The sequence below is a fragment of the Centroberyx gerrardi genome, chromosome 13, assembly GCF_048128805.1.
Source record: "Centroberyx gerrardi isolate f3 chromosome 13, fCenGer3.hap1.cur.20231027, whole genome shotgun sequence".
In the NCBI taxonomy this organism is placed as follows: domain Eukaryota; kingdom Metazoa; phylum Chordata; class Actinopteri; order Beryciformes; family Berycidae; genus Centroberyx; species Centroberyx gerrardi.
This window is the reverse complement of record NC_136009.1, coordinates 8,135,174-8,158,661: the sequence shown is the minus strand read 5'-3', so window position 1 is coordinate 8,158,661 and position 23,488 is coordinate 8,135,174. Positions and strand designations below refer to the sequence as shown.

The 23,488-nt window shown below is 45.1% G+C and overlaps 1 protein-coding gene across 1 annotated transcript in view; it reads left to right on the top strand.

The window, feature by feature from the left end:
• The window catches only part of carmil3 (capping protein regulator and myosin 1 linker 3), a 56,502-nt gene that overhangs the window by 14,227 nt on the left and 18,787 nt on the right, over positions 1-23,488 (top strand). Inside the window, exons 7-20 of the mRNA XM_078287782.1 lie at positions 285-355; positions 620-693; positions 4,808-4,883; positions 6,247-6,335; positions 7,959-8,053; positions 9,501-9,587; positions 11,649-11,758; positions 11,942-12,019; positions 15,335-15,411; positions 18,934-19,038; positions 21,541-21,610; positions 21,718-21,799; positions 22,583-22,679; positions 22,793-22,847. Of these exons, the coding sequence (XP_078143908.1) occupies positions 285-355; positions 620-693; positions 4,808-4,883; positions 6,247-6,335; positions 7,959-8,053; positions 9,501-9,587; positions 11,649-11,758; positions 11,942-12,019; positions 15,335-15,411; positions 18,934-19,038; positions 21,541-21,610; positions 21,718-21,799; positions 22,583-22,679; positions 22,793-22,847 (1,166 nt within the window). The remainder of the gene's footprint in view (positions 1-284; positions 356-619; positions 694-4,807; positions 4,884-6,246; positions 6,336-7,958; positions 8,054-9,500; positions 9,588-11,648; positions 11,759-11,941; positions 12,020-15,334; positions 15,412-18,933; positions 19,039-21,540; positions 21,611-21,717; positions 21,800-22,582; positions 22,680-22,792; positions 22,848-23,488) is intronic.

The following is a 23,488-nucleotide window of genomic DNA, read 5'->3' as shown; positions in this document are numbered from 1 at the left end:
TTCTCCTCGTAATCCCATTAATCTACAAGGAGAGCTTTCATGGTGCAATACTTTCATCTCACCTCAATATTCACAGCTAATCTCTCTCTCTCTCTCTCCTCTCTGTCTCTCTTTCTCTCTCTCTCTGTCTCTCTTCCTGACTTCCTCTTTCATCTTCGGCCCCGCTCCCTTTCTCCTCTCCTTTTCCTTCATCCTCGACCCTGCTTTATTCTATTCGTACCTTTTCTGATCTGTTCTGGTCCGGTTTGGTCGTGTCTGTTCTCTTTTCTCTTCTCTCCTCTCAGGTGGTTTTTCGGAGACCTATGCGGCTCTGTGCGACTACAATGGGATCGGCTGCAAAGAAGAAGTGCAGTGGGTGAGAAAAGAGTGCACATGCCGTACAATATCACCTACCTTTATGTGCAATATGCTCCATTTACTGCAGGAAACCAAGTTTGCCATGCCTTTATTAGACTTTAACTCGCCCTCCTCCCTCGCACCGTTGTAAAAAATGACATCTCTTTCTCCGTTACTGTCCTTTATCACTCTCTGCCTGTCTGTTCCTGTTTGTTGCTTTTCCCCCCTCTCATCTCTTCTCTCTGGCTTTCTCTCTCTCTCTCTCTCCGTCTCTCTCTTCCAGGATGTTGACACTATCTACCACTCTCAGGACAACAGGGAGTTCAACCTATTGGATTTCAGCCATCTTGACAGCAGGTGACACACTTTACTGCCATTTTAACTACGCCGGCGCTCGTTAGCAGCGTGTCCCGGCAACACAATTAAACTTCTGCTCGACTCGCGCTGCTACGCCGGTATCGTTTTTCGGGAAGACTTTTCCCTCTTCCCGTCCCACGTCGAGATGTTTTGCGCGTCCCAGACGGCGCGTCCCGTCCGCTGTCAGTCCTCGTCTAATCCGACATTAAGGGAGTCTGTCTCTCCAACAGGACAAATCATGTGTGTATCTCTCTCTCTCTGTTTTCTGTCCGTGTTCAGCTCATTTCAAGTTTGGGAAGGAAGATGAAGGGGGATGATATGCTTGTCGGAGGCAGAATGCAGAGCGCGGAAGCAGCTGCGCCGTCCCACATGACTCCTCCTCTGCCTTCCCTGCTGGCGTCTTTAAGTCGACTTCCCCTCTTCCCGTCTGCTTCCCCGCACATATCGGGGAAGGCTGGCGATCATAAAGAGATTTGACACCCGACACGGGAACGGGGAAGTCGTCCTCGCTTACTTTTCTCGAGTTTGAGGAATGTTTTGTCCTGAGAAAACCCAAAGCGCGTTGGATCCTTTCTACTTTCTCTGAGACAGCGACGACGCCCCGAGCGGAGTGGATAAGCTCCCAGTTAAAAATGGATGGCCCCATCATAGCTGGCTTACATAGACTTGAAGCCTGGCTGTGCCGGTGAATCATATATTCATGCGCTCAAGCATGATGTTTTAGTCTCGCAGCGTTTGTAAGAGCCTGGTGGAAATGTCTTTTACCTCATAAATAGATGAATGTTTTTGATACTGAGAGAATGGCCGAATCACCTTGCCACTATGTTTATTGTATCAGTCTCCTCTCTATTGTTTCTCCCACACTTCATTATTTACTATGAGATAAATGGACAGGATTTGGATGCCGTTTTAAAAAACTCTCTCTTCAACTCCTTGCATACTTTCCTCAGTCCTTTGAGACTCTGCCTCTTCTCTTCTAATAAGATTTTGTGAAACAGGTGTGGAGAGCGGAAGCAAGGGATTGAGGAAAATATGGAAGGATCAACAGAACAAAGGCGAACAAAGGAAAGGATACAAGGGATTGAGCGAAGAATGCGCTGAGGAGAAGGTGCGAATCGGCGAGGAGAGGATCTAAAAGCGGGCCTTCCCATGACGGCGTGCCAGAAGCCGTTCGCGTCGCATCGCTCTCCCCCTCCTTGTTCTTGTTGTCTTTGCACATTTCCATCCCCTCCGTCTCCGTGCGGGTCGGAGGGCCCCGTCGTCTACCGTTACCGCGAGCGACAGGGCCCCGCTTTTTCTGCTGACTGCCGTCCGTCCGAGCGCCGCACCATTCATTCCTCCCGACTGAAAGCGGACACCTCTCCGTTTCTCTCCCTCTCTCGTTCTCCTCTTCTCCGGTTCCTGTATTCTCTCTCTCTCCTTTTTTTCCCCCTATTTCCTCTCGTTCTGTCTCTCGGTTTCTGTGAATCAGCTCGAACCCCCCCCCCCCCCCGCACACACACACACACACACACACACACGCACAGTCTGTCTCTGTTCCTCCTCTCTGCCTTGAAGAAATAGCCACAGCAGAGGGAATTTTGTGTGTGTATGAGTGAGACAGAGAGTGAGTGAGTCAGACTGTTTGGTCATGCACGTGTGTATGTATGTGTGTGTGTGTGTGTGTGTGTGTGTGTGAATGAAATTCAAGAGATTTTGTGCCTGCATATATTTGTGTTTGTTAGCAAGCGGGAGAGAAACCGTTATGCTTTAGTGCCCCAAAGAAGCCAGCAGACAGCTACTGTGGCAGACAGTCACTCCGCTACACACACACACACACACACACACACTAACAACACTATAGTCAGGATGCAATGCCCAACTTTCCTCCAACTTCCTATCTGTTGTCTGGTAAAGCAGCAGTGCAGCTCCACAGCTCACTGCTACCATCTGCCTTACCTGTCACTGTTACAGGACCTGAGTCATGTTCCGAAACAAGTTAGTCTCACGTTGATTTATTACAATACACTGGTGTCCTTTCCAAAAACACATTTCAGATCATTAAAGAGGTTTGTGTGTTTTGCTGTGCATGACGGCTTGCATGGTCAGTCAGTTGTACCAGTTGCACCACCCTTACAATACAAAAGGGAGTCAATTTGGAAAGGATGATTAGTGTGTGCACTGTACTATGCATCCTTAGTTAGCATCACACACACACAAACACATGCTTTTCTTACTGTACTTTTCTTACTATACATTGACTTCATTCATTCTTAACCCCTAACCCTAACTTTACCCCTCTATACCACATGACTAACCTTAACCCTTACACTAATTTAACCTAATCTTAATTCTAACATCCTAATCTTAAACCAACCTTAACTTTAAAGCGGTGGCCACAGAAAACAGACAGTTATTGTCGGATAGATTTCTGTCAACATGGTGGGCAGGGCAGAAGTGCAGGAAGGCTTTGCTCATAACGGAGCTATTTCATAAAAAAAAGAAGAAACAGAGACTCTACAGTATAAATTAAGTAAGAAACTGACCTGGAAAACCTCCAGTCATCCCAATGTTATACCAGGCTTTCTCCATTTTATCCGTGTTCTGGAGTGTCATCAGTCCTAACCTAATCCTATCATATTTGTATTCCCTGTATAGTGACACTATTTATTCATATTCGTATTTGGTACTTGGTCAAACACTAAATTCAGCTTACTACTGAGCCTTTGTAAAAAGCCCCACTTGTACTGGATATACTGTATTTCAGGAATCTCTTCTTCTTTACTTCTTATATTTAAATTCTTATATTTAAATTCAATTTGTAACGCTTGATTGCTGCTTGTCTACTAGTCAAATTCCTAGTATGTGAAAATGTACCTGGCGAAAATAAATCTGATTCTGATCCTGATTTTAACCTTAACCCTAAACCCAAGTCCTAACCCTAAACTAAACTAACTTAAAGAAGTGAGAAGCAGCCCAAAATGTCCTCCCTCTGAGGGTCTAACGACTCGAACTGCTTCTCACAAGAATAGAAGTACAAGAACACACACATGCACACACACACACTCGCACACACTGGATGACTGCATCAGCCAACATAGAGGTCAATTACATGTCCTGCTGTCAAAACATGAATCAACAGTGCTGATGATGCATCTTGACATGTGCATCCACACAGGCATGCACGTATGCACTCACACACACACACACACACACACACACACACACACACACACACACTTAGTCAGATGCCTTAGTCAGAATGGAGTGGTCTGATGGCTGGCATGGTAGTATAGTGGAAAAGGAACACAGCCTGTAGCCATTCTACTCCACTGAGATATACTGTAATGTCCTGGCTACTGCAGTCACTGGCAACAGGAGCTCTCTCTCTCTCTCTCTCTTTCTCTCGCTGTGTGTTTTTCTCTGTCTCTCTATTCCCCGTTTCTTTCTTTCTCTCTCTCTCCCTCTCTTTCCCTCCCCGTGTCTCTTATTCTCTTTCTCATTCTCTCTGCCTGCCCGCTCGCCGTGTTGCAGCTTGTTTGTCAGATGATGTATAGCAGGTAGAGCCGCACCGTGGCTTTAGTTGGACCTCGGAGGATTCTAAAACTCTCCTCCTCTCTTTCTCTCTCTTCCTCTCTCACACACAAACACACACACACACACACACACACACAGGATCGTCGGTGGGTCCTGTATCTGTGTGTGTAGCAGTGTTTGAGGGCTGTAGCTGGGATCAAACTGTGGCTTTATTGAATAATCCACTGACCCGGCCATCGATCCTCTCTCCTGTCTTTCTCTCTCTCTCTCTTTCTCCCTCCCTCGCTCCCCTCCCCACACACACACACACGCCCCTCTCTCCGGCAGGGGCCAGGCTACAGTATCAGTCATCTTTTTTGAAGGCAGGGCCCTGCCCATAGTGTTCTCTCTGTCACAATGATGAACTGCTTTTGCCGAAACAGGGGAAGGAGAGGGAGAAAAAAAAAAAAAGTTTTGTCGACCATAATGTGAATTTATGGATCAATGACATCGAATGGTTTTGGAGCAGATGGAGTTTGCTAATTCAAGGAGTTGACTTTTATCTCTCTTGTGTGTGTGTGTGTGTGTGTGTGTGTGTGTGTGGGTGTGTGTGTTGCAGGGACTTGGCGGTGATCGTGGCGTCCATGGCGTACAACACATGGTTCACCAAGCTGTACTGCAAAGACATGCGCATAGTAACTATCCCTCTCTCTCTTCTTCTTCTTTCCTTTTAACCAAACCTGACTTAAGAAGCTATTGGGCTTATCAGGGCAGCACTCACTTACATAAGCCTACCTGCCACTCTCTCAGTTCTCTCTGACCCACTTTTAGTTTCTTTCCCCCCCTCTTTCTTTCCGTCTCTGCCGTTACCTGAATGCATCATTTTTTTATTTTATTGGCTCGGGGATTTGTTTATCCGCTCCTTTTGGCGTGCTCGAGTCCAATATTTTCACAAAAAAATGGTGATTCTGGGATTGGTTAGCGCTTTTCTGGGTCAAGCGGAATTGATTTGCAATTGATTTGGAGCAGTGCGGCATGTACATGGAGCATATCAGCCTCCTGGAATGTCATTTAATCGCTGCTGCCCGTCCTGCAATGAACACCCAGGCGTCGAGTTCTTATTAGTTCTGATAACGCCGGGTGTGTGACGGAGGCTAAACTCGCCCAAACCCATTTTATTCACATTTCATCTGCAACGTACACTACCAGTCAAAAGTTTGGACGCACCTGACTGAATGCAATGTTTTTCATTCTCTTAAAGCCATTTTGATCTAAAGGCTTATGCTTAAATGCTTGAAATTAGTTTTTTTTTAGACAAATATAAATAGTGAAGTTGATGCCTATGTATGAATTTCTTTCCAAAGCCTTTGCCTTTCCATCAAGGCAAAGGGCGGCTACTTTAAAGAATCTAAAATATCAGATAGTTTTGATTTGTTTAAGTTTTTTGGTCGCTGCATAATTCCATTTGCGTTATTTCATAGTTTTGATGTCTTTACTGTTATTCTAAAATGTGAAAAACTAGTAAAATGATGAAGAAAAATGTGTGTCCAAACTTTTGACTGGTAGTGTAGTTTTTATATATTTGTCTATGTAAGACGATGGCAATCTTTATTATATAAATTTATAATAAGGTCTTTTCAAGAAAATAAAACAGATTAATATGATTCGAAAGATATTAAGGTCATTATTTTACTTTTATTTTAAATAATTCATTCCAGTAACTTATGAAGTAATACATTGTTTTGGGTATATTGGTTGACGATTGCCCTTGAATTCATATAGTGAATCCCATCAGGCTGCCATGCTTTATGCACATGAGGGCTGATTCATAAAACGCAGCAGTCATAAAAGTGCATTCATCGTGCAAAAAATCTGCAGGCCATTAATCAGAAGTGATTCAGAAATTTACCATAGCAGCGATTACTCTGAGTCATATTACTATTGCCCTATTGTGAGAGGTGGCACAGATCCACGGCAGCTGGGAGTTAGGAGCCTTTGCTTTTTCCCAGCCAGTGTGGGATTTGAACCTAGCGTCTGTGTCCCTGTGTCGTCCCCCAGGGTTCGGAGGTGGTGGACCAGGTTCTGCACACCGTCAGCAAGTCCAACAGTCTGGAGGAGCTCACTCTGGAGAACGCCGGACTCAAATCGTAGGTTTTCTCGCCCCTGTCTCGTCGCCATCGTCGGCCTCTCTGCCTGTCGCCTCTCTCTGTTTGATCTCATCTCCTCCTGTCTGGTCTCTGCATGTCCTCACCTCTCCACCTCTCCACCGCTCTCCCTCGTCTCCTCTTGTCGTTTCCGCTCCTCCTCTCCTCTCCTCTCCTCTCCTCTCCTCTCCTCCCACCGCCCCTCTCTCTTTTCCCCTCCTCTGCTCTTTTGACCTTTTCCTCCTCTGGCTCTCCTCCCCCCTCCACTCTTTCATCTCCTGCCACCCCCCCTCCTCCCATCTGCCTGCGGCAAGCTTACTTTTTTTTTCCCCCATTGAGACATTAATGAAAGTTTGGATTTCTCCTCGCAAGACTTTTCACCTTTATATGCATGGCTAGTATCATTACGCAGAGCAGTTTCCTTATTTAGTATTAATTGATATGAATTCCCTGCCTGGGGGCATAATGGTTTACTGTAGCAAAATGACCCAGGATGGGAGGAATGAATTACCTTTATTCTTCTTATGTAACTGAGTAACTTTTTGTGTACTTGTACTTTTTTGAGTGTTTTTCTTTAGTGTGTTTTATACCTTCCCTGCATTTTATTATGGAGTACAATTTTTGCACGTTCTCCATAAGCATTGCATCACAAACTGGCCGGTCATAATCATGGTGAATGAACCGTGTCGTTTCATGCTTCGCTTCGTTAATGCACTTTATTTTGTTGACGGTTGTTTTCCAATTAAAAAATCAAAATCTAGTTTTAACTCTCTGTCCTTTTTGCATTGCCTGGGAAAGATATATTCATATTCTCCTAACAATATTCTCCTATGTGAAAAAGAGAACATTTTGAATCAACTACCTTTTTAATTTTATTCAAATAGATTTTGCTGAGAGAGAAAGGAAATGGAAAAACTCCAGTACATTCTAGGAGGGAAAAAAAGGAGTGTGCCACTACTGCAGCCAAATATGTCTTAGCCTGCCATAGTCTGACTGGAGAACCAATGACAATGTAAAAATAGACAAAAAAACTGTGTGACCAACACACGTTTGAGGATGCAAAATATGTGTATTTAGCTAAATTGGCTGATAATTAATTATTTATTAATTTTATTTACTAATTTTGTGACTTCAATTGCATTTTATGTATTATTCATTGTCATGTGGTCAAGTTTGATTACTGTCATGAGAATTTAAATTGTATTGCTTATTGTTGCAAAAGTACTTTGAATATACCTTGAATTCAGTTGAAATGAATTGAATTCAATTGAAAGGCGCAACACTCTCGTCGTCAAAAAATAGAAATCCATTTAGGTATAAAAACATGACATTTTGCTCCCTCGACCTTCATCAGAAAAGCAGATTTGTACAGCTCTAATCTTACCTCTAATAAACTAAAATATCTGCAGAGTAACTTCTACTGAGTGGGATATTTGGATTCTCTCTCCACTCCTGGAAGTTACGTGAGGGCGTCGCGGCGCTGCGATACATACAGAACACTCCCTCCTTCATCTGCTTTTGGAGTCTGTGAGAGTTGGTTTGAATGTTTCTTTTTCTTTGAACTCTTGTTATTTGCTTCTTCTTCTTCTTCTTCTTCTTTTTTTTCTTGTTGTTGCTCGTCTCCAGGGACTTTCCCCAGAAGATGGCGTCGGCCCTGTCGGAGAACCCGGCCTCTGTGATTCACTCTCTCAACCTGGCGCACAACACGCTCGACAACCAAGGTACAAGCCGGACTCCGCGAACTCCTCCCTCTCCCTCCCTCTGTTCTCTCTCTCTCTCTCTCTCTCTCTCTCTCCTTGTTCTCTCTCGTCTTTACTGTGTCAACGCTTTTTTGTTGACTCTCAAAGAATTCCGAATCAATCTCCCTCCACGCAGAACTTCTTATTTTCTGTTTCTCTGTGGTTCATTCTCTCATCTATCTTTGATGCCGCATGTCTGTCGATGAGTGTTATCTACTGCTCTTTCTCTGTAGCGGTGCTTTAGCTTCATATACGTCTCTTTTTTTGTCTGTCTTTTTCTGGAGCCCGCACCTCCCCGCACAAATACTAGCTCTCTCAGTCTCTCGCACAAACACACACACACACACACACACACACATAGAGCAACACACATTCACTCTTTCTGTTTCTCCCCTCCTGTCACCATCAAGTTTTTGCAACCCTTACCTGTCTCTGCATCAGTCACCGTTTTGCATTGCAATCACTGTATACATTTCTGTGAGGTGTGTGTGTGTGTGTGTGTGCGTGTGTGTGTGTGTGTGTGTACAAGCCAGGGTCACGGTTTGCATGCATGCCACTATCGCTCATTAGCTGGTTTCTGTCCTCCTGTCTGACACGTGTCACTTCCACTCGCATCAACAAATACTTTTTGGTCACACAGGCCACACTGTGTGTGTGTGTGTGTGTGTGTGTGTGTGTGTGTGCACGCATATGTGTACAATGTGTGGGTGTAAGAGCGTGTGTCTTAAAACAGCAATTAAAAATGATAGGGCATTCTTTATTGTGATTACAGCCACAAAAGTGATGCAGCCTTAAGTACCATTGGCATCACCATAATGGCCATAATCACAATGAAAAATGCCCTTGAGCGTTATGCCTTTTAGAAAACAGCATGTGCATGTGTGTTTTTTTTAAGTTCCCTTCAAAGTTAAAGTTGTCTGCATACACAAGACTAAAAACACAGAATAAAGCCAGGAAGATGAATAACTAGCTCCCTGGTTACCACAAGAATTGGCATAACAATAAATTCCCTTTTTGAGTTTGTCGCATTACCAGCGTGGTTGGAATGTGATATCGGCCAATCAGATGGCTTAGCTGGAACTGCTCGTTATATAATTTGGCTTGGCATATGGTATTCATATGGGTATGTTGTTGCTCTGCGCATGTGGGGGAAGGTGAGAGTGTATATTGGCTTGGTATATGCTGTAGTATACTTGTGGGTATGAGTGTGTGTGTGTGTGTGTGTGGGAGGGGGTGTATTGAGAGATGGTGCATTTCAGCTTGATGTTAGTTATTTTTGTGGCTGTGTGTGGGCTGTTTGTTGTTCTCTGAATGCCCTGCTCATAAGTCTGCTTGAGTGGTTGGGTGCGTGTGTGTGTGTGTTCTTAATTAAATGAACTTCTTCTCTTCTCTTCTCTTCTCTTCTCTTCTCCCCTCACCTCCCCACCAGGAGTCTCCAACCTGATCCAGCAAGTGTGTCGTCTCAACAAGGGCCTGCGCCTCCTCAATCTCTCCAAGACCTCGCTCTCCTCCAAGGGTAAGAGTTACTCCCTTGAGACACAGCAACCCCTAGTGGTCGATGAGACACACACACACACACACACACACAAACAGAATAATTGCAAAAACGAATGTCCACATAAGTTTGCACTAATTCAGCTCCGTGCCTCTGGAGCTGGTAGGGATTTGGTGTCTTGCTCAAGGACACTTCAGCCAGCAGGACAGATGCTTGCTAATGAGTTTGAACCCAAGTCCTGCAGTTGAAGGACAGTCTTTCTAAACACTAGGCACTAGTAGTACACATTAGTGAAACACAATCCTTAGCACATATAGGCTACCGATAGATTCTTACACACGCACACACACACACACACACATACAGATAAACAGACCCAGGCATGCACAACACATCTACCAAATAGTATTCAGGTCAGAATTCTGAGTAGTTTATCTGTTTTTTTTTCTAAAATCCTATGCAGGCCAATGCCTGCATCCCAATTCTATTGCTTTTATCCCGGACAATGCAACTATCCAGCATTACAGCAGATTCAGAAGGATAATAGTGATGTGGGAGTAAATCCATACATCTATAATCTGATATTTTACAGTATTTTTTGGTGTTTTGTTCCGGTTGATTTTAGTTAGCTCTGAGTTGCGGAAGTGTATTGTGGGTAGACTGTGACCTAACCATACAATATACTGAAAGATGAGTATGGCTCTATATGCTGCAGAGAAAGTGCTGGACACCCCATCAGCGTATGTTATGAATGGAAAAGCACATCAGGTGTGATTTTTTTTTAATTTTTTATTTTTTATAAAGGCAATGGGTTGACATAGTGATTCAGGGGGAATGCAGTGGTGGTGCTGACCTTGGATGGTGGTTGCTGTTATGACTTTGCAGTGGCAGAGCGTTTTTTGTTGAATATTTATAGATCTCTCTCTCTCTCTGTCTCTCCTCCTGTCTCTCCTCCTGTCTCTCTCTCTCTCCTCTTGTCTCTCAAACACCTACACATATGCCGACACAAGCACATGTGCACATGCTTACACACACACACACACCAACACCTAGATTCGATCAGACATGCAAATATGCAAATGCACTCTCTCCGTCTCTCTCTTTCTCTGTCACACACACGCGCTCGCTCACATCCCTGCCCCGACACACACACTTGCTGCACACTTTGCCAATGTCAAACTTATACACACGCGCACACACGTGCACGCACAGGATGGCTTGTGAAAGTCATCAGGCAGCAGCGGCAGCGGCGGCAGCATCAAACAGCTCCGGTGCTGATAGATAGAAAGATGGAGGGGGATTAGACACCCTGTCCCCTCTACCCCTCATTTCCCTCCTAATCGCTACAAATTAGGGATGAGGAGCTTAGCGCCTCGCCGGTCTCAGAGCGGCACATCGCCGGCTACTTCCACACACACTTTCCTAGGGCAACAGCAGAAACTCACATCCCGTAAATGTTAGCGGTGCGGCTGATATATCGCAGGGCGAATGGCACGCGGGGTAACGATTGTCGCACACAGTAGTACAATTCTTTATCCGCGGCTCCGGCTGGATATTTCTCCCGTGTTGTTGGTGTGTCTATATTTAATCCGCGACACGCTGCGCTTTGCATCTGCGTTGCGGGGTGAAGATTTTAATGAGGAGTTCCATCGGGCCTGTGGGTGTAATTGTGCTGTGATCTGATTTGAGGCAATGGCTTTTTTGGCTTTCAGGGGTAGACTCCGAGATGCCGGGACGGAAAACAAAAAGGGGCGGCTGGCTTCCTCCGAAAGCTCTTTTTCTGCAGCCACATAAGCTCACAAATCCCCCTTTTCAGTTATTTATTTATTTTTTTGCTCACCTGCTTTCTGTCATGTTTTGTATTCAGTGGCTGCTAATGATAAGTCTCGTACACTGCATTAAAATGGCTAAGCCCGTCGAAGTGATTGAGTTATAGGATGATTAAATGACTCAGAACTTGTTTACTGTCTCGTTCTCTCTCCTCCACCTCTTTCTCCAACCCCCCCCCACCTTCCATTTGTCTCTTCCCCTTCATCCATTATGTCCTCCATCCCTCCATCCGTCCTTCCCTCTCCCCTCTAGGTGTGGTTTCTCTGTCCCAGGCGTTGTGTTCGAGCGACGACTACTCCAACTCCCTGCTCCATCTGGACCTCAGTAAGAACCCCGGGGTTCTGTCTGGAGAGGACGCTACGGTCAGGACACACACACACACACACGCTTTCTGAGATATACACTCGTGTATGAACCTGCCGCACACACATTTTCTGAGAGGCACAGACAAACCGTAACATGCTCAGACACCCAAGCGGTGCAATTTACCTCCTCTCTTTCTTATTTACTCCCTCCTTCACTCTTGATTTGTTTTTCCTCCGCAGAACCTGTACCTGTTCCTCGCCCAGCCCAACTGCCTGGTGCATTTGGACCTGTCTGGGACAGACTGCACCGTGGACTCGGTGTGTACTCGCTGTCTACGCTTCTCTGTCTCTGTCAGCATCCACCCACTGCTGTCTGATCTGATCTGTAGGATGGGATTGAGTCCAAGTAACAAAAAGTACCAGCGTCCTGAATGCCGAACAAAAATGCTCAATGTGAAAACACACGTGAATCCAGAGCACATGTGCTTTTTGGACACATGTTGGTTTTTCTTATTGTACATTATATTCACATTGTATTCTGACATCACATGTGGCGATTCTTACCTCAGACGTGAACATTTAAATTCATAGGTGAAGTGTTTTTTTCCCCACTTTTTTCACATGACAGTATTTGTTTCACATGTGTAAACCTGATTTCACATGCAAAGAGATAGGTGAAAATGTCATTTTCACAAGGGAAATGGGAAATTTCACACGTTCAGTTACGAAAATTAATATGTCCAAAAAACACATGTTCTTTAAATTCACATTCAATTTCACATGTGACTTTTTAGTAAGGGGCTCTCACCATACTGAACCAAGAAGTACATATGTGACATTACCCCAAGTGACTAACAGTCTTTCTTCTTACTTATGTGCACAATTTCATGAACTATGGTAAAAGCTCTTAGAAGGCACAGGGCAACACAACAATATAAATATATCCTATAATGTAAATTATCTAAATGAGACAGTGTAGAGTGAATGGCACACAGGAGTGTTTGCTGCATGCAGTTGCACACATATTTGTGCATCGCTCCGGGTAAATCTTTTCCTGTGTTCCTGTGTCTATATTTAGCGTGTCCGCCAGTGTGACAAAAGAGCGTCTTGTCACGTTAGCAGATGTGCAAACCGTTGAAAGGATGCGGCTCCCTCTCTGACAATGTCTGACGACGAGACTCGGATGTGTCTGCCCCTGCTGGCCGCTGCTGAGATGGCAGCTGCCAGGGTTTCACTGTGAATATGCAAGAGACACATTAAACATGGAATTACCTGGGAAGAATGGGCACAAATAATGAAAGTAACAGTGCTGAGAGTTAAATTGCCTAATGATTACACTGCACAGACAAACCTCAGTGTAGCTTCTATTGTGATACATTTGTTTTTTTTGCCTTGATGACCCTAAAATGTCTTGCATGGGATATAGGAGTTTGAAAAGAGTGCATCTCTTAGATAATTTTCAAGCCATTTTGTTTATTTGGTTAGAATATATTTAGGGAATTGAGCGGTGGACGCATTCAATATTTTTGGAGGCTATTTGTCACTGTTGTATTGCCGTATTACCGCACAGTAGGAACACAGCAGACTCAATAGAACAGACACAAATGATCTGTTTTCACAGCATGATAATAATAAAGCGCTACTTTGTTGATCCCCTTGGGGAAAGTCTCTTTTTACTCGTCCAGCAGCCAATATTCGCTGCTCCAGAGCGCTTACAGCAACATTTTAAGTACCCGATTCAGTGACACTGGCGATACGGCGCTCTGCTCCTGCTTAACCACAGCGCAGAGCTGCGATGGGGTTTTGCTAATGCCTCCCCTCGCCGGGTAACTGCTCTCTCCGGCACATTTCACTCCGGTCGAGCAGTTTGAAACACCTAGGAGCTTATTAGGGAGCTTGTAAAGCAGTCGGCCCGCACGCCGCTCCACCGTAAATCTGTTTCAGGGAGGAACAGTCCGCCCTGTAAAACTAAAAGCACCTCCGCACCCCCCCCCCCCCCCCTCCACCCTCCACTCCTCGCTAACGTCTGCCATGAATATTGCATTGAATTTTAGTGCACGAACGGAGGCCATCGCGTCTATTCTTCTTTATTTGCGACTTCTCCGACTTTCTCTCGGAAACCCCTTCGAGATGAAAAGAGTACAGTCTTTTGATGGCTGGCTCATGTCCTGTTTTGCCAGTTGTAATGTATCCTTCGGAGAGCAACTATCTCGGGGAGAATCTATCTTTTTTTTTTTTGTTAGATTGAATTATTAATAAATTCCTGTTTTAATCTGCACCAACGTACTAACGATGGTGAATATTGATTAGTCAATTTGCATGATGGATCACGCTGCCAGTGAAAAATGGATTTGTCCGGTAGTTTCACCTCTTGCAAGAGATGAGATGGTACTTAAAGTCTGGCAAGAAATTAGGTTGTGATGGCAGTCATATTGGCCCAGAGCTTATTCGTTCTTCCTACAAACACACACTTTTAACCTTTATTTTGAGGAGAATTGTTTCAGAGGATTCTTTGCATTATTTTTTGTACTTTTTATATCCAGAGACCCTTCGTTTGAAAGGGAGCGATCACTTCACAAGAGGAAAGTTTGATGCACTATGCACTTTGATGCTTGATAGCTGTATGGCTGGATTGAAATGCTGCATGATTATATTGATAATACAGGCAGGGAAGTTGTGGGTGACACAGCACACTTCGTCTTCCGCACAGTTTCCGAGTGGCCGATATTTCACTTTTTTTGAGTATGAAACTTGACATTTGATGAATATTCATTATAATAAACTGCTGAAGAACTCTAAGTAATTACATTTTTTTCCCTGCGTTGGCTTCAGCTTGACTTTGATTCAGTGCAGTACAATTACAGTTCTTATTGCCCATTTGGTCCTGCCATCAGGAATTAGTAGACTCCGCTGACAGATGATTTTCCATACATACATCTTTTACTGAATGAATAAAGGATTGGTAGCGGCACGGAAGCTCGGAAGCTGCTGGAGCCGGGGGGCATCGGGTGCCTTGCTCAAGTGCACACAGCAGTAATGCAGAAAAATTGTTAGTGTTTGTTTTAACCTGCAGAGAGCACCATATGGGAGAGCTACTTTCAAAGACTTGGCTGTGGTTGTCTAAACTTAATAGCAGCCATTGTATCGCCCTATGCAGATCCCCACCATATGGCACCAAAGCAGTAAAACAAATCCTAAAGAAACAATAAAACAAATTGCAAAAACTGTTTTGCCCAGCAATCAGTTCACATGCTGGACATCCCTGGAATTGAACCTGCAACCTTCTATCTACTATCTTCCTAGTCCATTCTTCTATTCTATTCTAGTCTATTGCCGCCCCTCTGTGCCAGACACTGCTAGAGCTTCTAAGGAATTTCTGTCCCGCCATACATAACGCTAATCCCCTTACGGGCATGATATATTAAGGGACATTTTTATTTAAGAAGCTTCGGCCAAGAAAGAAATGGCGTCATTTTTTAGGCTGTTCAAAATTGCATTTGTGTCAGCTGCGCTCCGCGCTATAACCATTTATGCAACGTTCAAGAGCCAAAATAACTGTTACACAACACGATCGCGCGCGGCGTCGTGAACATAACACTAACCCATTTGTCTCTCCCTCTGTCTCCCCGCCAGTTGTTCGGGGCCTTGCTGCGAGGCTGCTGCGCCGACCTCTCCTACCTGAACCTGTCCAAGAACTCCTTCTCTCACAGGTGGGCCGTAAATCCCCCTTGTAAAGGCTGTTTTTATAAAAGCGCACCGACACATTTGTTTTCCTCTTCTGACTCAGCCAAACGGCTCTGGAGGAATTCCAGTCAGGAGGCGAGGCGTGGAGCAGAGCGGAGCATCATCATTTATTTTCTCCCATAGATTAGTGTTTAGCCCCGGACCTCACTGACGGAATTAGCGTGCGCGCCCGACTCGCCCCCTCATTTGTTCTGGCTCGCCGTGTGTGTGTGTGTGAGAGAGAGAGTGTGTGTTTGTGTCTTTGCATGTGCAGATGTCTGTGTTTGCTAACAGGTTTCATGTCTGTCAAGCGCTCGCGTGCGTGCCCACAAGTCTTTTCATGCACCTGTTTGTTTGTGTACTATTGAGTGTGTGTGCATGTGCAGAAGTGCGTGTGTGTGTGCACTGGAGTGTGTGTGTGTGTGTGTTTACCTAGCTCGCAGGCAGAAGCAGCTCCCGCTCTCATCATGCCACATCCCCTAGGAGCCCAGGAGCTTCCCTGCTCAGCACATTACATTACAGCATTACGGAGGAAAAAAAGTTGGTGAAAAATGAGACTAATTTTAGAAGGGAATTATTGTTCCAATCCCCAGGCTCCCGCGCCAGCATTTTCTCTCTCTCTCTCTCGCTCTCTCGCTCTCTCTCTCGCTCTCTCTCTGTCTCTGTCTCTGTACCTCTCTCCTTGTATCCATCTCTCTCACACCATCTATCCTTATTCATTCTGTATCTCTCTGGCTTCACCTCTCTCTCTCTCTTGCACGCTCTCTCTCTCTCTCGCGCGTGTGTGCGTGCGCGCTCTCTCTTGCTCTCTCTTGCTCTCTCTTGCTCTCTCTTGCTCTCTCTCTCTCTCGGTCTCTGTACCTCTCTCCTTGTAACCATCTCTCTCTCACGCTGCTCTATCCTTTTTCTTTCTCTATCTCTCTGGCTTCACCTCTCTCTCTCTCTCTCTCTCTCTCTCTTTCGCCCACCACCCTCCTCCTTTCCCGACGCTTTCACACTAAGATGTGAATCTCACTATTGTTGTAGCTCTTGGACGCACAGCTCCCATTGATTTCTAATGGGAGGATAGAGTTTCCCCGTGCTCTCTTCCTCCTGTTATTGTGTTCCTGATGACGTCCGTTCTCTCTCTCTCTCTCTCTCTCTCTCTCGTTCCCATCCATCCCTGGCTGTTTTACCCTTTTCTTCCTCTCGCTCTTGATCTCTCCTTTTGCTCCTCACTCCCTCCTTCCCTTTCCTCCCTCCCTCCCTCTTCCCCCTCCTCTCTCCTCATTACTCATTTTTTTCAATTTCAACTTGCTTTATTGGCATGACATGCAAATACATTTGTTTTGTCAAAGTATATAGAGGAGAAAATAATAGATGCAGAAAGAGAATGGTAATAACAATAACATCTGGTAATCACAATAAAAGAAAAGTATTAAAAGTGAACATAAAAAAGAGAAAAAGGAAAAAAAGAAACCCACTCAAATGATTAAATACACAAATGCATTATATACCCTATGTTTATATGATGTAGTGTGATTGTATAAGTACATTCATGAATGTTATAATATTTGATCTTAATACACTTAAACAATACTCATATAGTATATCACATTAAGACAGCTAAATGCAGGTGAAGGACTGTTTTTATGTATTTTGTCTTGTATTATGGCAGGAGGAGACAAACTCAGCATGTAGCACTTTCATCTTCCCCCAACAGACATTTTCAATATGTGGCAGGGTCAGGAAACTCTTCCTCCCTTTTCTCCCTCTCCTCCTTCCCTCCCTCATTCCTCGTCCATCATCTCCCTTCCCTCCCTCCCTCCCTCCGTCTGTTCATACTTCATCCTACCACGGCTCCTCTGCTATTAAATGAGCGCTGGCTCAGTGCGTGGTGTTGTGGTGACAACACAGCGCCACAAAGCTGAACCGTGCTGATAAGACCCGCCTGGCCGCCACTCATGAATATGGAACGGGACCCCCTCCGACCCAATCTGTCTCACACACACACACACACACACACACACACACACACAGACACACAATCTTGAGAAACAATGCATAGATGTTGCAATGTATGTAGATACAGTTGCGTGCAGGGAGCAGTTGCTGATACAGCACTCCAGAGAATAGTCTGTGTGTGTGTGTGTGTGTGTGACACAGTGACACCGTATCTGCTTATGCGACAGGAGCCATTCTGTATCCGTGGAGTCCTGACAGGCGGTATGCTAATCGTTACAAAATGGGTCAAAGAAGCGCTGGTGTTCTGGACGCCGGGAGGTTATCAGAATAGAGCGCAGTGACATGAGCTTGTAAAGCAGCCGCCTCGCTTTTTTCCCCCCCTCCGTCGACTGTCTCCATATCTTCATCTCTCTGTCTTTTTTTTTTATTATTTTCCCTCCTCCCCTCCCTCAGTTATGACCTTTTCCATCCCCCCCCCCCACACACACACACACACTTCATTTCCTCACACTTGTCCCTCTGCCGCGCTCTCTTTTTCTCTCCTCGTCATCTCACATTTCCCTTTCTCACCACTCGCTGCCTTGTGTGTCTTTTTTTTTTTTTTTTTTTTTTTCTCCTTCCAACCCTCAAGGCAGATTCACGCTTCCCAGTCTTGAGTTGGAAGTCATTGGTCGGGGAGGAAAGAAGAAGAAGAAAAAAAGACAGTTTCTTCGTGTCAACTGCTCATGCCTTTATTATCTTTGCAGAGGGGGGGACCGCATCTTTCCTTCTCTCTCTCTCTTTCCCTCCCTTGCCTCTCATCACTTTCTCATGCTTGGGCTGGCTCTCTCTCTCTCTCTCTCTCTCTCTCTCTCTCTCTCTCTCCACCCCCCCCATCCTCCCCTGTGATGAGTTATTTGTGCAGCGGGGGCTGAAACGGCAGATTGGCTGCTTTCGACAAGTTCTAAACACAGTTCCGAACCGATGTATTACAACTATCCCGCCAATGCTCCGATAGCTCCCTCATGTATTATGACTCAGAGGGGTTTTTGTACACACACACGGACATATGCACACACACTCTCTGTCTTTCCCCGATGACAGGCTAATGTAGTGTATATGCGAAGCAGATGGTTGGATAATTGGTCAGGGTTACCTTTTAACTGGTGGCAGTAATTAATGCCAGCCTCACCTTTTCACGGTGTCTGGTTGATATAATACTGACCTAAATGTCACAGCGAGCATCTGTCTGCTTTGGCTTTCTATCTATCTCTCTCTCTCTCTCTGTCACTACTGTTTCTCTCTCTCTCTCCCTGTCGCTTCTCCGCCCGTCTGCCACAAACTCTCTGTCACTCTCCATCAGCGTATCACTTCCCTCTGTCACCCTCTTCCTCGTCTCGCTCAATCTCTTTATCTGTTCTCGTCTTCGTCGGCGTTCTCTCGCTTCCCCTTTCGTTTTCGGTCTTTCTTAACTGCCCGGATTCTGTCCCCCCCCCCGTCTTTGATGCTCGCCCTCACTCACCGCTCTCCGCCACCCCCCATGTTTCTCAATCTTTCTTTCTTTCCTCTTCCCTGTCCTCTCCCAGGAAAGCGAGGGACTCTCTGCCGACCTTCCGCCAGTTCTTCAGCTCGGCGTTCAGCCTGACCCACGTCAGCCTGGCCTCCATGAAGGTCCCTCCCGATTCTCTGAGGTGAGCCGGCAGTCGCGAGCGAGGATTAAAGAGACCTCAGAAGCCATTTGAACATCTTTGAACAAGCCTTAGATTCAATTTGCTGGTTTAAGAAGGAAGACTGTGATTACAGTAACAGCTGAAAAAGGCCTAGCTGTGCATCCTGGCCTTCACTTCATTCAATTTGGACAATGATGACCCCCTTTACATGTGGCATTAATATGCATCCTGGGTGATCCGATTGTAATTGGATAGAAAATGTGTGAAAGATGTATTGAAGATCTGATCCCCCATATCAATAGGGCCTTTAAACACAAGTACAGCAATTTGACAATTTAAAACCATGTCGAATGTTATTTTTCTCCTTGTTTTTTTCACCAAGATTGACCGTTTTCCTACACATGCTCACTAGACACTCCAATAGTGATAATTTGACTAAACAACATAATTTCTCTGTGGAGAGAATCTAAAATGCAAAACACCTGTACTGAAGATCTGGTCAGAGATGCATTTGGCCACATTCCCAACAAAATGTAAATGCATCCCCTCCTCAATCCACATATACAGTAGCAAATACCAAAAAGGAAAAAAAACCTGTTGAAATGGATTGTCAGCATACTTGCGGATGGGGAAAAAAGCGAGACAAAGTGTTTCCTGACACTTTTAAAGGATGTAAATTTAACTCGAGGAAGTGATGCGCACAGCAATCTGCGTTTTCACGAGGGAAAAGCAAATCAATTTCAATGCCGGGTTTAATTGTAATCAATCCGGATACAAGATGCATGTTAATTACAAAAGTCAAGGAAAGTAAGGAAAGTATTCTCCTGCACACTGAAAGGCTCCAGACCTGTTTCGCATTTAAACATATTTAACCTAATGTAACTGTACAGTAGCGACAGATTCTATTGGAGGGAACAGTGTGTTTTGTCATCATGATTCAGCAGGTTTATGCTCATCTCTGACCGGCTGAGATATATATGAGCCATCAATTATTTAATGAAATTTAATGAATCACTTGTTAGATGCTAAATATGTATACACTTGTGCTTTATATAAAAGCATCCACTAAATGGCACATATGCAAGGTCACTGCTGAAGGCTTTTTAAGTTTGGGTCTGTACAGTATCAAACCTAGGCAGACAGCTTAAGAGGAGAGCTTCACAATTTAAGAATTCATGTGCATTATCCCACGTATCCCCATAAGAACCGCACTGCTCTCTGGCCAGTACTCCAGTTCTAATGCATAGCTGATGCCTACTGGCCTTGAGAGGAAATTGGTAATCCACCATCAGACCAATGGGAACATTTCACCATCCAAAGGTGATATTTTTCTCTTTTTGATGTCTCTGGTTTGAATACTAAAATAATATATACTGTGTGGCTTGTATCCAAAGTGAAATTTTATTATCAGGGGTCCCAGAAGGCATCAAACCCTTCTTCTCAACAGTAGAGTCATGTTCTGCTGTATTAGTTTTATCACACCGTCCTTCAACCTGAGGACCCAGATTCAAGCCCCCAGTTTCGGCCAGCATCCCCCCTGCTGAAGTGTCCTTGAGCAAAGACACTGAACTCCCTACCAGCTCCACAGCTGCTGCTCTGTAGCTGAACCCGTGCTCAGTCAGGTGGGCGAGTGGGAAGAGGACTTCCTTGTGGGAATAAATAAAGTATGACAGTATTACAGTGTGTTTGTCAGGTGTGCGGCCTGCTGTTATCTTCACACAGCCAAAAAGCACAATCAATAGCGGAATAAACAAAAGGAAACTGGCAACAATCGAGGTGGCTGTGTACTGCATGATGGATCTCAGCCAAAATGGATTGACTGGACTCCCCACATGGCGCGCCTCTTCATTACTTCCTCGCAGCGCATGAATTCTTAAACGTGTTTTCATTGTATAAAAACAACCTCCAACAGAGACTTGTTGTCAAGTGCAATTTTCCTTCCAAGTGCAAGTAGGTCCGCGCGCGTGTGTGTGTGTGTGTGTGTGTGTGTGTGTGTGTGTGTGTGTGTGTGTGTGTGTGTGTGTGTGTGTGTGTGTGTGTGTGTGTGTGTGTGTGCGTGCGTGCGCATCCGCAACAATTGGCCACTTTTCCCGAATAAATATTGAAAGTCTTTAGGTGATTTTCAGCGGAGACTTAGTGAGCCATGCATCATCTTTTTAAGCTACTTTCCCTCTAAAGCCGTTAAGATGGCTCTAAAACTTTTAGGTGTGCAGGAGAGAACGCAGGGTGGGACGGGGCGGGGGGGAGGGGCGGGTTGATCCGTTCAGGTTGTTAGAGTGGAAAAAACACGGCAATTGGATTTATGCGGGACTGATCTCTTCTTTCTCTCTGTCGCTTCTATTTTTTTATTCCCTCATTTTCTCCCTTGCCTTTGTCTATCAATTGCCCTCTATTCCTCTCCCTCCATTAATCTTCCCCTTTTTTGCCTCTCTGTCTTTGCCTTGTCCTCATCCTCTCCTCTCCTCTCCTCTCCCCTCCTCTCCTCTCTATCTTTCTCTCCTCCATCCCACCCTTTTCCCTCAGAGCGCTGTTCCTAGGTCTGTCCAATAACCCTCATATCACTGATCTACACCTGGACATCAGCAGCTGTGAGGTACGGTCTGTCAGACTATGTCGCTATTGGTATATCTGTTATTCTCACTTCTTAATGCATTCCGTTTTCTTGTGGCTATTACATAATTTTCTGTCTCTCACCCTCAGTTGAGGGCAGCAGGTGCCGGGGTGATTCAGGAGCTGTTTCCTCGAGTTTCATGCGTGGGCACCCTGGACATCTCTGATAACGGTGAGACACACACCACTTCCCACCTACAATAGTCACAATGGCAGGTACACATAACAAAAGGTAACCCCACTACCCTTAAAGGGGCATTAAGTAATCTATGCCTTCTATAGGACCAGTAGGAATTGCATCTTGCCTCCTCCTACACAAGTCACTGGTACAGCCCCTGCCCCCCACCCCTTGTAATTGATACAAACAGTAAAGTCACATTTCACAATAGAGGCGAGTAAGCACGCTAATTAAAGCAGAGACTAGCTTTTTTTTGCTTTTGTTGGCTTGAGAAAGAGGCTTTTTAGCCTTTGTTGCTGAAGTGTCTTGCAGCGCAGAACGTTTGCTTGCAGCACCGTCCTCCATGCTTGAGCAGTTGAAAATGCGAGTAGATGTGTGTGTGTGTGTGTGTGTGTGTGTGGGCAGGGGGTGTGACGATGGTGTCTCTTTGAATATCAATGGGCGGGGAGTTTTTTTGTTCCAGACGAGAGTTCGGGCCAGAAAGTGAGTTTTGAAAGTCTCAGCAGCTAGGGAAGTAATCCTGAGTCACTGGTATTGATCAAAATCCCTACAAGATAAATTATGGTCATTTTGTGCTATGGGGCAGTAAAAATTGCACATATTTCCCCTTTGAATATGAGTTAATATTTTGTCTTGTCGCTTTGTATTCAGGACTTACTCTAACTCTTATCCGCACCAGTTTCATGCGCGCTCTGTTATTCGATCGAACACTTATATTAAGGATTTAATTCAATTTCACATGCAATCTGAATGCTGTGTGTGGTGTGTTGTGTGCAGGTTTGGATGCCGACTTGCTGGCTGTCATCCCGGCCTTCTCCAGACACCCCTCCCTCAAACACCTGATGCTGGGGAAGAACTTCAACATCAAGGGCAGGTGAGGACCGGGCGGGCCGCTGGCATACAGTAATACAGATGGTGCCGAAGATGAGGAGGATGATGATGCTGATGATAATGATGAATGTTTTCCTGTTCTCTCTGTCTCCTCAGGGTGCTGGATGAAACTCTGCAGAAACTAGTTCAGCTGGTGCAGGAGGAAGAGTGTGTGAGTTGGATTATGTAACACACACACACACACTCCACACACACAAATCCTTCATTGCATTATGCACAGAAGTACGCCTACACATGCCTGTACGCAAAAAGAGATTTGCAACCACATTCACACACACACACCCTTCACCCTTTAAATTCTTATATCCTCATTCATGTACGTACAACCTCAATCTTATCCCCACCCGCCGCGTACACACGATGCAAACATGCAAACAAAACACACACACGCATACAGTTGGAGTTATGTTCTCTGCAGGCCCAGTGAATGATTCATTTGGTCTCAGTTTATTCTCAAGGCTCCCGAGGCTCTCTCTCTGCTCTCTGCTCTGCAAATCCAGCATGACAAGCAGCTTACTCAATTATTTACCACTGTTGATGGTGATAGCTCACAACCATGCACTCGCACTGAGCATGGGCAGAGACATGTGCACAGGCAGACTCGCAGAGGCACAGACGGGGCATAAATGTGCGTTTTTGAGAGAGAGCGGCCTGTTTGTCAGCTTCGTAATTAGAACATAAACAGAAAATCATCCATGTGTTCCCGGGAGATCTTTCGGTCTGGTGCTCCATGCTAACGCTTTAGCATACACTATGTTGAGTGATGGTAGGCGACTAGCATTATCTCAAAAG